Source organism: Coregonus clupeaformis, chromosome 8 (assembly GCF_020615455.1).
Source record: "Coregonus clupeaformis isolate EN_2021a chromosome 8, ASM2061545v1, whole genome shotgun sequence".
NCBI classification, from domain to species: Eukaryota; Metazoa; Chordata; class Actinopteri; order Salmoniformes; family Salmonidae; genus Coregonus; species Coregonus clupeaformis.
In genome coordinates this window covers 62065367-62079196 of record NC_059199.1, presented here as the reverse complement: position 1 = coordinate 62079196, position 13830 = coordinate 62065367, and the positions used below count along the sequence as shown (strand labels likewise).

The window sequence follows — 13830 nt, the reverse complement described above, 5'->3', positions numbered from 1 at the left end:
TTGTGATGTCACGAGAGGCTGTGTCCTGGAGGGACGTTGATACCCCCTGAGATGGCTGCAAACCCAGACAGCTATGGCTCCATCTGCTGGTATGGTCGGGAACTCCAACCTCTATGGCCAATCTTCCCACGCGAGCTGAAACCAATCAGGAGCTGATGAGCTGAAGGTTTGTTGAAGGGAAGAGACACGGTCTCCAAGCTGGGCTCTCTGAGGACAAGAGTGCTGCACGTCCACTTCCATGAGGAATATAAGGATTTGGAGATACTTACCTCTTGGGAAATACTCACCTTTGGATATATGCACCTGTGGAAATACGTGTGGGACATTTGGAAGGACGTTTTGCTGGGTTGGCCACTAGCTGCAACGTGGAAGACAGTAAGACTGGGGAAAAGTTATTTGAGCGAGGGAGAGTTATGATTTTGGATGGAAGAGACATCCCTGAACTGTTAGCCCTTAAGAGCCACCAGAGAACAGTATTGTGTTATACTTTCGTTAATTTCCCAAGACCTTTAATAAAATCCTTGTTTTGGTTGAACCTGGTCTCCTTGCACTACTTGAGCAATCCCGCTGAAAGCTGTGTAGCCTCTCGTGACATCACAGATGGTGGAGAATACAGGTACGCTCAAGCGTTAATAGTGCATGTCAGAGGAGGATACCGAAGGTTTGATCACCCAGTTTTCCAAGTTGGCCGTAGGCTCCCCGCCGACTGAAATGGGAGGACATATTGAAAGCCCTTGTTGCTTTGGCTGGCAAGCCCAGATGCAAGCAAACGTGGCTCTCTTGGAGGAGCAAAAGAAAGCCAACCTTCTGAAGGCAGAGGAATTGCAGTTGCAGAGACGGGGTGGTCCAAAATACCCGACCAATAAAGGCAAGTGACTTTATATCTAAGATGGGAGCTACCGATGACATTGAGGCATACCTGCATGCATTTGAGGCCACGGCCACTAGGAAGCCTGGCCCAAGCAACAGTGGGTTGGTCTGTTAGCCCCCTTTCTAACCGGGGAAGCGCTGAATGCTGTCCGGGACCTGGGCCCTGACCAGGTTGACTGACTATGATGCCCTGAAGTCTGAGATCCTCAGCTAGATATGGACTCACAAAGTTTGGTATGGCGGCCAGCGCTTTCACAGTTGGACCTTCCAACCAGACCAACCTCCTCGGCGCAGATGCATGAACTTGTCCGAATCGCAGCAGGAAATGGCTGGATCCGCAGAGGAATACAGCAGCGGCGGTGGTGGAGGCCGTTGTGGTGGATCGTTTACGCGCCTGCCTTATGAGGCAAAATGGTTCATCAGTCAACAGGCCTTGACCACGGCTGATCTGACCGTGGGGCTGTGGAAAAGTACCAGGCCACAGCGGAGATGCTGAATGCTTCGAAAAGACCCCAGGGAGTGCGCCCCACCACAAATGAAAAGAACCCGCCCAAAGGACCCCAAGGTCTCGAACCCAGCCACGTCAGGACTTTATCCCGGCTCAGGGGGAGCCAGAAACCAGGCGGGTCCAAGAAGAGTACACCAGGAGGGGGAAACTCGACAGTGTTACCGGTGTGGGGAGATGGGACATATCTCCTGGCAGTGTGGGAAACCAGCCGAGGAACCTATGCCCACTGCGGAGTCCTCCAGCTCAGCACCCACACACCGTTTTGCCTCGCTCTTGGGAGTCGTAGATGGCGGCCCCGATCGACCCCCCACCTGCCCGGTAACTGTCGAATCACCATGATGTGGAGGCCTTACTGGATTCTGGTAGCCGGGCCACCCTGGTGCGTAAGGATTTGGTGGGCCCAACGTGTCTGACCCCCGGGGAAAGTCCTCCCAGTTTCCTGTGTCCATGGAGACACCAGAGAATACCCCATTACTGAACTTACAATGACCAGCACACGGGGAACCATACACACGACGGCGGGGTGGTTGATTCCCTCCCCGTCCCTGTCCTAATTGGACGAGACTGCCCAGCCTTTTACCCACTCTGGAGAGAGTCTCAGAGAGAGGATAACCCGAGTACCTTCGGAAACGGAGAGGCAAGACTCATCCTGGGAAGGCTCCGGTTGCAATCCTCCGAGTTACTCACTCCCGTCCGGGCTCTGATAGGGATGGCAGGTGCCCAGACCGACACCGAGACTGGTCCGGATACGGAGAAGAGAACGCAGCCCAGGAAAGTGCTCCGTTCTCCAGTGAAGAAGACGTCCCAGGCACCCAAGAGCTTCCCCCTCTCACAGGCCAGTATGGTACGGCTCAATTACAAGATCCTACTCTTGCAAATGCCTTAAGAAATGTGCAGGTATTAGAAGGTGTAGTGTTAGGTGATAAGACAACCCCTACTTACCCCCATTTCGCAGTAAACCGGGGGTTAGTATATCAGATAGTCAAGAAAAATGAGGAAGTGCATGAACAGCTCCTCGTGCCACAGCCCCTATCGGGCCACAGTACTCAACCTAGCCCACACACACCCGCTAGGGCCCACTTGGGGGTAGAGAAGACTAAGGAAAGAATCATGCAACGTTTCTTTTGGCCAGGAGTACACAAAGAGATAGAGAACTACTGCCGTAAAGTTGCCCTGAGTGTCAGCAGGTTGCGCCAAAGCCCACATATAGAAACCCCGCTCATTCCTTGCCCATTATCGAAACTCCTTTTGAGAGGATTGGATTAGACATAGCCGGGCCCTTACCGAAAAGTGCCAGGGGACATCAATACATTCTGGTCATTCTGGACTATGCGTCCCGGTACCCGGAGGCCATTCCGCTGAGGAAGGCTACATCCAGACAAATCGCCAAGGAGCTGTTCCGTCTCTCAACTAGTCTGGGAATCCCAAAAGAGATATTGACGGACCAAGGGACGCCATTCATGTCCAGGGTGATGAAAGAACTCTGTGCTTTACTGAAAATCAAACAGCTGAGAACCTCGGTCTACCACCCCCAGACAGATGGCCTAGTCGAACGTTTTAACAAAACACTAAAATCCATGCTGCGGAAAGCGGTAGGGGAAGATGGCGCAACTGGGATCAGCTGTTACCATACATATTATTTGCGGTGAGAGAGGTACCTCAGTCTTCTACTGGTTTTTCACCCTTTGAGCTCTTGCTTTCCTACAGACCCAGAGGACTGCTCGACATCGCCAAGGAGGCCTGGGAGGAGCAGCCATGCCAACAGCGGACACTGATCGACCATGTAGGGGCTATGAGGGAGAGAATGAAGGCCATCTATCCCATGATGCGGGAACACCTGGAGGCCAGTCAGCGGCAACAGCAAGCCTCCTACAACAGATCTGCTCAACCCAGGGGAGTTTAAGCCCGGGGACAGAGTGCTGGTCCTGGTGCCAACCGTTGAGTGCAAATTCTGGCAACCTGGCAAGGACCATATGAGGTCATTGAACGCATGGGAGAAGTAAACTACAAGGTGAGGCAACCAGATAAAAGGAAAACTGAGCAGATTTATCATGTTAACCTTTTAAAGAAGTGGCACGCCAGAGAGGCGCTGTTCAGCTCTCTACCCCCACAGAGACCCAGGAACCGGCGCGAGAAGAGGTTCAGCTGGGTCCAAATCTGTCCCCACATCAACGACAGATGGCCCTGGAACTCGTGGAGCAGAACCAGGATGTCTTCTCCTCCCTTCCCGGTCACACAGAGGTGGTCCAACATGAGATCCGCACCATGCCTGGCCGAACGGTAAACCAGCGCCCGTACCGCGTGCCAGAGGCTCGTAAAGTGGTTATACAGAAGGAGGTAAGGAAGATGCGGGAGTTGGGAGTAATCGAAGAGTCCCACAGTGCCTGGGCAAGTCCCATCGTACTAGTTCCCAAGCCAGACGGTTCAGTACGATTTTGTAATGACTATCGAAAGTTGAATGAAGTGTCTGAATTTGATGCATACCCAATGCCTCGTGTCGATGATTTAATAGACTCTTGGGGCATGCTCGTTTCCTAACCACTCTTGATCTCACAAAAGGCTACTGGCAGGTGCCCTTGACCCCGGCGCCTAAGGAGAAGACAGCCTTTGCCACCCCCGGAGGGGCTCTACCAGTATACCCGACTTCCGTTTGGTCTCCACGGGCACCTGCCACGTTCAACGCCTGATGGATCGAGTCCTTGCGCCCCACAAGAGGCACGAGCGGCTTATTTGGATGATGTTGTTATACAAAGTCAGGATTGGGCCAGCCACCTACCCCCGGGTACAAGCGGTGCTGGATTCGCTCAGGGAAGCAGGGCTCACGGCAAACCCGAAGAAGTGCAAGGTGGCCTTCAGTGAGACAAACTACCTGGGGTACACCATTGGGCGGGGTTGGTCAAACCACAGGAAGCCAAACTGCGGGCCATACAGGACTGGCCGCAGCCCATCAACAAGAAGCAAGTAAGGTCATTTTTGGGCCTCGCTGGCTACTATAGACGCTTTTATTGCAGATTTTGCTACCATAGCTGCACCGTTGACGGAGCTGACGACCAAACGCCACTCACGAATGGTGAAGTGGAACCCTCGCGGCGGAGGCGGCTTTCCTCAACCTGAAGCGAGCACTCTGCTCCAGTCCGATCCTGGTGGCACCAGACTTCAGGAAGGAATTCATTGTCCAAGCGGATGCTTCGGAGGTGGGTCTGGGTGCTGTCCTCACCCAGGCACATGACGGTGAAGAACATCCCATTCTCTACCTAAGCAGAAAGTTACTTCCAAGAGAGAAGAACTATTCAACGGTGGAGAAAGAATGTCTGGCTGTAGTCTGGGCCCTGGAGTCCCTTCGGTTCTATCTCCTGGGCCGACGTTTCATGGTGGTATCTGATCACGCCCTCTGCAGTGGATGGCCAAGAACAAGGAATCAAACAGTAGAGTAACCAGATGGTTTTTGAGCTTGCAACCGTTTAACTTTTCTGTTGTCCACAGGGCTGGCAAGCACCACCGGCAATGCGGACGCCCTCTCCCGGCGTGATGCCTTCTTCGCTGCCTTTACCCGACGAGGACGTCGGTCCCGAGGAGGGGGATGTGTGATGTCACGAGAGGCTGTGTCCTGGAGGGACGTTACATCCCCCTGAGATGGCTGCAAACCCAGACAGCTATGGCTCCATCTGCTGGTATGGTCGGGAACTCCAACCCTCTATGGCCAATCTTCCCACGCAGCTGAAACCAATCAGGAGCTGATGAGCTGAAGGTTTGTTGAAGGGAAGAGACACGGTCTCCAAGCTGGGCTCTCTGGAGGACAAGAGTGCTGCACGTCCACTTCCATGAGGAATATAAGGATTTGGAGATACTTACCTTTGGGAAATACTCACCTTTGGATATATGCACCTGTGGAAATACGTGTGGGACATTTGGAAGGACGTTTTGCTGGGTTGGCCACTAGCTGCAACGTGGAAGACAGTAAGACTGGGGAAAAGTTATTTGAGCGAGGGAGAGTTATGATTTTGGATGTGGAAGAGACATCCCTGAACTGTTAGCCCTTAAGAGCCACCAGAGAACAGTATTGTGTTATACTTTCGTTAATTTCCCAAGACCTTTAATAAAATCCTTGTTTTGGTTGAACCTGGTCTCCTTGCACTACTTGAGCAATCCCGCTGAAAGCTGTGTAGCCTCTCGTGACATCACAATGTCTTCAGAGATGAAAGAGTATAATACTGAGGGAGAGGAGCAAGGAAGTGGATGGAGGAGGAGGAGGAGAGGAAGAGGAGGAGAAGAGGAAGAGGAGGAGGAAAGGAGAGGCTAGGAGAGAGTGATTGATTATTCCTTAGCTGCAGTGGTGGGAAAAGTACTCAATTGTCATACTTGAGTAAAACTAAAGATACTTTAATAGACAATGACTCAAGTAAAAGTGAATGTCACCCAGTAAAATATGACTTAAGTAAAATTCTAAAAGTATCTATCTGGTTTTAAATATACTTATACAGCAGTGGGAAAAGTACTCAACTGTCATACTTGAGTAAAAGTACAAAGTAAATACTATACATCAAATTCCGTATATAAGGCTACAATATGTAACTTTTTGGGCGACCCGAGCAAATTCACATAGAAATGGGAGTTATAGATCTGTCATTCTCATTGAAAGCAAGTCTAAGAAGCGGTAGATCTGTTCTATGTGGGCTATTTCTATGCTTCCCGTTCTTAAGTTTCGTTTTTGCGTCTTTTACTTTCGGTTTTGTACACCAGCTTAAAACAGCTGAAAATACAATATTTTTTGGTTATGTAAAATATATTTTTCACAGAGATTTCTCTACACAATGACTGCTTGTTTTGTCATATAAACTGAAATGAGGTGAACTATTAGAATTTGAGCAACCAGGAAATGGCAGAGCGATTTCTGCATATTGCATCTTTAAGCAAACCAGATAGCACAATTTTCTTGGTTTTAACATTTATGGGCAGCCAGGGAAACACTCCAACAATCAGACATCATTTACAAACACAGTATTTGTGTTTAGTGAGTCTGCCAGATCAGAGGCAGTAGGGATGACACCCTGTTATATTGATATTAGGTGCGTGAATTTGACCATATTTCTGTCCTCTGCCTGAGCATTCTAAACATAGTACTTTTGAGTGTTAGGGAAAATGTATGGGAGTAAAAAGTACATCTTTTCTTTAGGAATGTAGTGGGAAAATTGTAAAGTTAAGTACAGATACCCCCCAAAAAACGACTTAAGTAGTACTTCAAAGTATTTTTACTTAGTTACTTTACACCACTGCTTAGCTGAATAAACAATTTATCAAGCTGATCATCAAACCTGATGTGTGTGTGTGTGTGTGTTTTTCTGTAGGATTTCTTCAGTAAATCAGATCCATTTTTGGAAATCTTCAGAATAAATGATGATGGCAGTGGATCACTAGTTCACAGAACGGAGGTAAGTTGCACACACACACATTTTATTACATTTACATTTTAGTCATTTAGCAGACGCTCTTATCCAGAGCGACTTACAGGAGCAAATAGGGTTAAGTGCCTTGCTCACAAGGGCACATTGGCAGATTTTTCACCTAGTTGGCTCAGGGATTTGAACCAGCGACCTTTCGGCTCAGGGATTTGAACCAGCGACCTTTCGGACTGGCCCAACTCTCTTAACTGCTAGGCTACCTGTCGCCCGCCCGCCCGCAGACAGACAGTATGAGCACAGATGATGATATGGACGTGTGCAGTGGTGGAAAAAAGACCCAATTGTCATACTTGAGTAAAAGTAAAGATACCTTAATAGAAAATGCCTCAAGTAAACGTGAAAGCCACCCAGTAAAATACTACCTGAGTAAAAGTCTAAAAGTATTTGGTTTTAAATATACTTAAGTATCAAATGTAAATGTAAGTGTAACCCTAACCCTATTAAGCAAACCAGACAACACTATTTTCTTGTTTTTTTTATTTACGGATAGCCAGGGTGACACTCCAACACTCAGACATCATTTACAAACGAAGCATGTATGTTTAGTGAGTCCACCAAATCAGAGGCAGTAGGGATGACCAGGGATGTTCTCTTGATAAGTGCGTGAATTGAACAATTTTCCTGTCCTGCTAAGCATTCAAAATGTAACGAGTATGGACTAAAACGTACATTATTTTCTTTAGGAATGTAGTGAAGTAAAAGCAAAAGTTGTCAAAAATATAAATAGTAAAGTCAAGTACAGATACCCCCAAAAACTACTTAAGTAGTACTTTAAAGTATTTTCACTTAAGTACTTTACACCATTGGACGTGTGTGTGTGTGTGTGTGTGTGTGTGTGTGTGTGTGTTGTCAGACGGTAATGAATGACCTCAGCCCGGTGTGGAAGTCATTCAAGGTCTCTCTGAACACACTGTGTAGTGGAGACCACGACCGCCAACTAAAGGTAAGATCACAACCATAACCTAACCATTACATCTTCTAACCTGACCACATGCACCTGATGGTGATGAGTAACCTTGCCTAAGATTTGAAGACTTGTGTTACCTTCCCAAGATAATGCCTAGGCTTTAGCTCAGCAGCCTAACACAGTCTTGTGACACACTGACGACACAGTAAAATAGTCATGCTCATGTTGTGTTGTTTATCAGTGTGTGTGTGTGTGTGTGTGTGTGTGTGTGTGTGGTGGGACTCTTTAACCTTACAGAGATTCTATACATGATTGTCTTCATGAATAAACATGTGGTCATTAATTATTCACAAGCCTCTTAACACCCCGTGTCTCTTGTCATCCCTGTCAACGGGGAACACACTCAAACACACACACAAACACACACACACACAGTTACCTGTTTAAACATTCCCTGAGTAGAGCAGAGTGGACTGAGTTAGGTCTGTGTAAATTCTGAATCAAAGATTATTGTGCTAAGTCTGAATCAGTTATCATTGTGTTAAGTCTGAATTACATTGTTGAGCTACGTCTGAATCAGTGATTGTTATGTTAGGTCTGAATCAGTGATCAGTTAGCAAAAACAGAAGGAAACGCTTTAAAACAGAATGCATAATACAAATATGATGACAGATTTTTTGCTCTCTGTTCTGAAATGTTTTAATTTTGCTACATTGCGCCCTAATGAGCATGACTTAGCTCCATCGCTGTCTAATTACCATTCCCAACTTTGATAGGTACACACACACACACACACACACACACACACACACACACTACAGCTGAGTCCCTCTCAGCGTCTCCAGATCAATATTTCACGCCCCCCCACCAAAACCAGCTATCAATCATTCAGCATGGCATTTCTGTGTGTGTATGTGTGTGTGTGTGTGTGTGTGTGCATGCGTACGTGTGTTTCAGTGCACAGTGTATGATTGGGACTCCAATGGGAAGCACGACTTCATTGGAGAGTTTCAGACCACCTATAAGGAGATACGCACAGACCTGGAGGGGAGACAGGTACAACTAACCCAACCCTAAATCTAATACTAACCCTAACCTAACCCTAACCCAACCCTGAATCAAATACTAACCCTAACCTAACCGAACCCTAAACTAACCCTAACCCAACCTAAACTTAACCTGACCCTTAATGAGAAAATGTTGTAGCTAAAATGATTTATTTGGGCTACTAACAGCTAAAAATACAAATGATTCACTTGCATTTTAATGTGTGTGTGTAGATGCAATGGGACTGTATAAACCCCAAGTACCAACTAAAGAAGAAGAACTACAGAAACTCTGGCGTCATCGTCCTCAACCACTGTAAGGTAACACTCCTCCTTCCTATCACTCTCTCTTTATCTCTACTCTCTATGTTATGAAGGTTGTTTTGAATGGTATTGAAACATTCATAATGGTGTTATGAATGCCCTTGTACAGTATACAAGTAAAGTGTTACCCTGTTATTTAAATTAGTAGTGGTATACTGGTGTTCTTTCTAACAGCAGTTATGAGGTATTCACACACACACACACACACACAAACACTTGCACACACACACACACACACACACACACACACACACACACACACACACACACACATACATATAGGAAGAGGCTTTCTGTAACTGGGTTCTTTCTAACGGCAGATCATAAAGATGTATTCTTTCCTGGATTACATCATGGGAGGCTGTCAGATCCAGTTCACAGTAAGTGACTGTGCATGATGGTTATCTCTGTGTGTGTGTGTGTGTGTGTGTGTGTGTGTGTGTGTGTGTGTGTGTGTGTGTGTGTGTGTGTGTGTGTGTGTGTGTGTGTGTGTGTGTGTGTGTGTGTGTGTGTGTGTGTGTGTGTGTGTGTGTGTGCACGGAGGTACATGTGTGTGTGTGTGGTTGAAAGCAGCCAGACCAGTGCTTAATTTGTAAATAGAGAGGTGCCGGAAAGTGAGCGTGAGAGTTAGAATTAGAATTTTAAGAACAATAATAAACAATACCATTACGACCTGCTGCGGTCATTCACTTGTGAGTTGTGAGATGTGGCTAGAGAGGACTCGGTAATGAGAGAGAGAAATAATGATACAGAAAATATTAGATTCAATCGAGCTACGTTTGCTTCAGTTGCATCCCATTAATGACAATGAGAGGGGAAAAACTGGCAACTTATTCCTCACTAGAGCTCTGTTACCCAACCCGAGCCCGATGGGCCATACATCGTGTTAAGGCCAGGTAGGGCCTGTTTTTTCATCAATAACTAGGGTACGGGTAGGGCTCGGGTATCACTAAATTGATCACTAACATTTTGAAGCTGAGCCATTTGCTTGTGCTCTGCTGCGCAGTACAGTCATATCTGACTAAGATCATAACATGGTGTCAGAAGCGCTTCAACCTCGTCAAATATAAAACAGGAGAGATTATTTCACAGAAAATAATAAAGTTCCTTGAGTTGTGTCTAGTTTAGAGTGAATAAAAGTAACTAACAGCTCTCTCATGTCTCTTCATTGAGCAGAGCAGCCCGAGCGGAGCCATTGCTATGGTTACGCCCAGACTCAGATCCTCCATGAGCAGAGTTCATGGAGAGCGAGCTGACTGCAAACAGGGAGTGAGTGACAGACAGAGAGTAGCAGATAATCAGTGGTGTAAAGTACTTTAATAAAAATGCTTGAAAGTACTGCTTAAGTAGTTTTGGGGGGTATCTGTACTTTACTATTTATATTTTTTACAACTTTTTTACAACTGTACTTTTTACCCCATATACAGGCCCGTCTGACACCTTAAAGTACTCGTTACATTTTGAATACTTAGCAGGACAAGAAAATGGTCAAATGTACACACTTATCAAGAGAACATCCCTGGTCATCCCTACCGCCTCTGATCTGATGGACTCACTAAACACACATTCTTCTGTTTGTAAATTATGTCTGAGTGTTAGAGTGTGCCTCTGGCTATCTGTACATTTATTTTGTTTGCTTAATATAAGGAATTTGAAATTATTTATACTTTTACTTTTGATAGTTAAGTATATTTTAGCAATTACATTTACTTTGATACTTTTTTAACCAAATACTTTTAGACTTTTACTCAAGTAGTATTTTACTGGGTATCTTTACTTTACTCAAGTATGATAATTGGGTACTTTTTCCACCAATGCAGCTAATGGATTTACTAACAGAGGAAGTTATTTCTGATTTCTGTTTCTGGCTGAAGCAATCGGCTGGGTAGGGTAGGCCTGAACGTCGCGGGCATGGGTAGGGCTTAAAATCCATGTCTGTAAAGGGATATATTCTCGCACATATGCTGGTCATCATGACTTGCTTAAATTTTGTACATTTTGTTATTCTCATTTCAGTTCTATTATTTGTCCCTCCTCTCTTATTCAGAGATGGAGTCTATACAGGCCACTTTAGGAACATTTCTAAATTAGCGAGAACTCCACACACCCAAAAAGTCTAGAGCGATAAAAGGTTACAATGATCACTCGTGCTTGGCTGCAAAAACGTATAGGTGTCCCCGGGCCAAGGCCTAATATTTAAATGAGAAAACGTAATCATAGCCTAATCATTATTTTAGCGATGCACTTGACATGCGTTTATGGATGAGAAAGTGAACTCACCATTTCCAAAAATGAATTCAGTGGGGGAATCTCTGTTTTGCGATCTGTTGCCTATGTCAACAGACGGGGGTTTAGTTAGCCTAAACAGGCCTTGGCACTATATATACAGTATATTTATTGCACATTGTATTAAACCTGACACATTTGGCTATGTTCAACTTCAATTCATTTCCACAAAATGTGCGTCAAACCCCCCAAAAAAGGTTTGTCTCTGACTTGCATAGCGCAGGTGGTGGTCGCCTAAATTCACTGCAGTAGGGGCGGCAGGTAGCTTAGTGGTTAAGAGCGTTGTGCCAGTAACCGAAAGGTCGCTGGTTCTAATCCCCGAGCCGACTAGGTGAAAAAATCTGTCGATGTGCCCTTCAGCAAGGCATTTAACCTTAATTGCTCCTGTAAATCGCTTTGGATAAGAGCGTCTGCTAAAATGACTAAAATGTAGTAACGTTAGCTAAAGAGACTGGTACTAGGCTAGAATAGAGCAGAGAAATTTACAGAATTTGCATACACAGGGATAAAAAAAAAATTGTAGGCTCCAGGAAAAAATATTTCATGCAATTCCACATCATTTTACATGTCTAGATCACAGGAGGCTGCAGAGAGGAGAACGGCTCATAATAATGGCCGTAATGGAGCAAATGGAATGATTCTGCTCCAGCCATTACCACGAGCCACGTTCTTCCCAATTAAGGTGCTACCCAGTGGCGATTTTAGCATGCCAATCTTGGTGGGGCATGCCAGCGAAGCCACTACACAACTCTAAACGATACATTAAATGTACTATAACGGTGATAAACGGTGCCCACAAACTATTAGGGTCTACATCACATATGTCAGAGTCAAGGCCCGCGGGCCACATCCGGCCCGCGAGAAGGTTTTTTACGGCCCCTGGGATGATCTTGATTTATTATTAGAACGGCCCGCAGACCGCAGCAAGCCGCAGCCCGCAGATCTTTTACACGCACCAATACTACATTTCCCACAATGCAACGGTGACGCACCGAGCAGTAGGCTGCTTCATTTCAATATTTATTGGCACAGCAGTCGCCAGCATCACAGTAAAATTAACTTTCAGATACCCATCAAAAATGGCAAAACGGAAGGTGGACACTGAGAACCGGGGTTTCAAACAAGGTGGGAGTCGGAGTATATGTTCACGGAGGTAGCTGGAAAACCTGTGTGTCTTCTGTGTGGAGAAAGTAGTGGCGGTACTGAAAGAGTATAATCTGAGACGACATTATGAAACGAAACACGCGGACAAAAACAAGAATATGGACATGGAACAAAGGCTACAAAAGGCAGAGGGGAATTAAAACGAGGCCTCAAATCTCGACAGGCTCTGTTCAAAAAAACGTGGAAAGCTCACCACCAAACCTCCAAATGGAGTTGATTGACCTCCAATGCAATGATGCACTGAGGGCAAAATATGCGGCATGGGTGCTGCGGAGTTCGCCCGTTTCCCTCCCGACACAATGCCCCAGCTGCGCATCCAGGCTGCTCAAACGTTGTCTATGTTTGGCAGCACATACCTGTGTGAACAACTGTTTTCTTTGATGAACCTGAACAAAACATCACACAGAAGTCGACTTACTGCTGAACACCTCCACTCAATTCTGAGGATTTCCTCAGCTCAGAGCCTTACCCCGAACATTGATGAACTTGTGGAAAAGATGGGACACCACCAAGTATCACCCTCAACCTCAAACAAGTGAACATTACTGTGCAATCACATATTTAGAGTTTTTACTCAGTTCAAGTTTAAAAGTTAAAGTTTAATATTTGTTTTCACTGCATGTTACTTCTCCTTAAACAAAGTGTTGTTTTTGATTAATAGATTTTTGCACTTTATTTTATTGTATTTCAATCCAATTATATTTTAAAAATATTTCAGTTGAGTGGATGATAGAAAATTGCTATTATTGTTTTTTTCTTTGAAGTAAATTTAGCCCACTTTTGCTAAAATAGAAAATATAGGCTACTGATGGTGCCTTGAATACCGGTTTCTTTCATTTAATGTTCATGTTATGGGGATTTTTATATAAAGGAAATTTGTCTTTGTGTCTGTTGAAAATTAAAGATTACTGACAGAGCCATAAGAAAATATTGCTTTATTTATCTGATCATATTGGAATATATTTGTTAGGTTTTCAGTAGGTTCAATTAGGTTCACTAGACTATATGCGTCATTTAAAAATTTTTCAATGAACATTCGAACAGTCCGGCCCTCGGCTTGTAGCTAAATTTTTTATTTGGCCCTCCGTCCATTTGACTTTGACACCCCTGGTCTACATCAAGCTGTCCCGACAGTGGAGCTTATGGCTGATTTGCTTACAGTGAGGGAAAAAAGTGTTTTGCCCACTGACAAAGAAAGGATCAGTCTATCATTTTAATGGTAGGTTTATTTGAACAGTGAGAGACAGAATTACAACAACAAAAATC

At 45.3% G+C, this 13830-nt stretch overlaps 1 protein-coding gene across 1 annotated transcript in view; it reads left to right on the top strand.

The window, feature by feature from the left end:
• The first annotated feature begins 6729 nt into the window (after nucleotides 1-6729).
• The window catches only part of LOC121573029 (copine-4-like), a 65186-nt gene continuing 58085 nt past the window's right edge, over nucleotides 6730-13830 (top strand). The window contains exons 1-5 of the mRNA XM_045222404.1: nucleotides 6730-6807; nucleotides 7691-7780; nucleotides 8702-8800; nucleotides 9025-9111; nucleotides 9435-9494. Coding sequence (XP_045078339.1) covers nucleotides 7697-7780; nucleotides 8702-8800; nucleotides 9025-9111; nucleotides 9435-9494 — 330 coding nt within the window. The 5' untranslated portion in view covers nucleotides 6730-6807; nucleotides 7691-7696. The remainder of the gene's footprint in view (nucleotides 6808-7690; nucleotides 7781-8701; nucleotides 8801-9024; nucleotides 9112-9434; nucleotides 9495-13830) is intronic.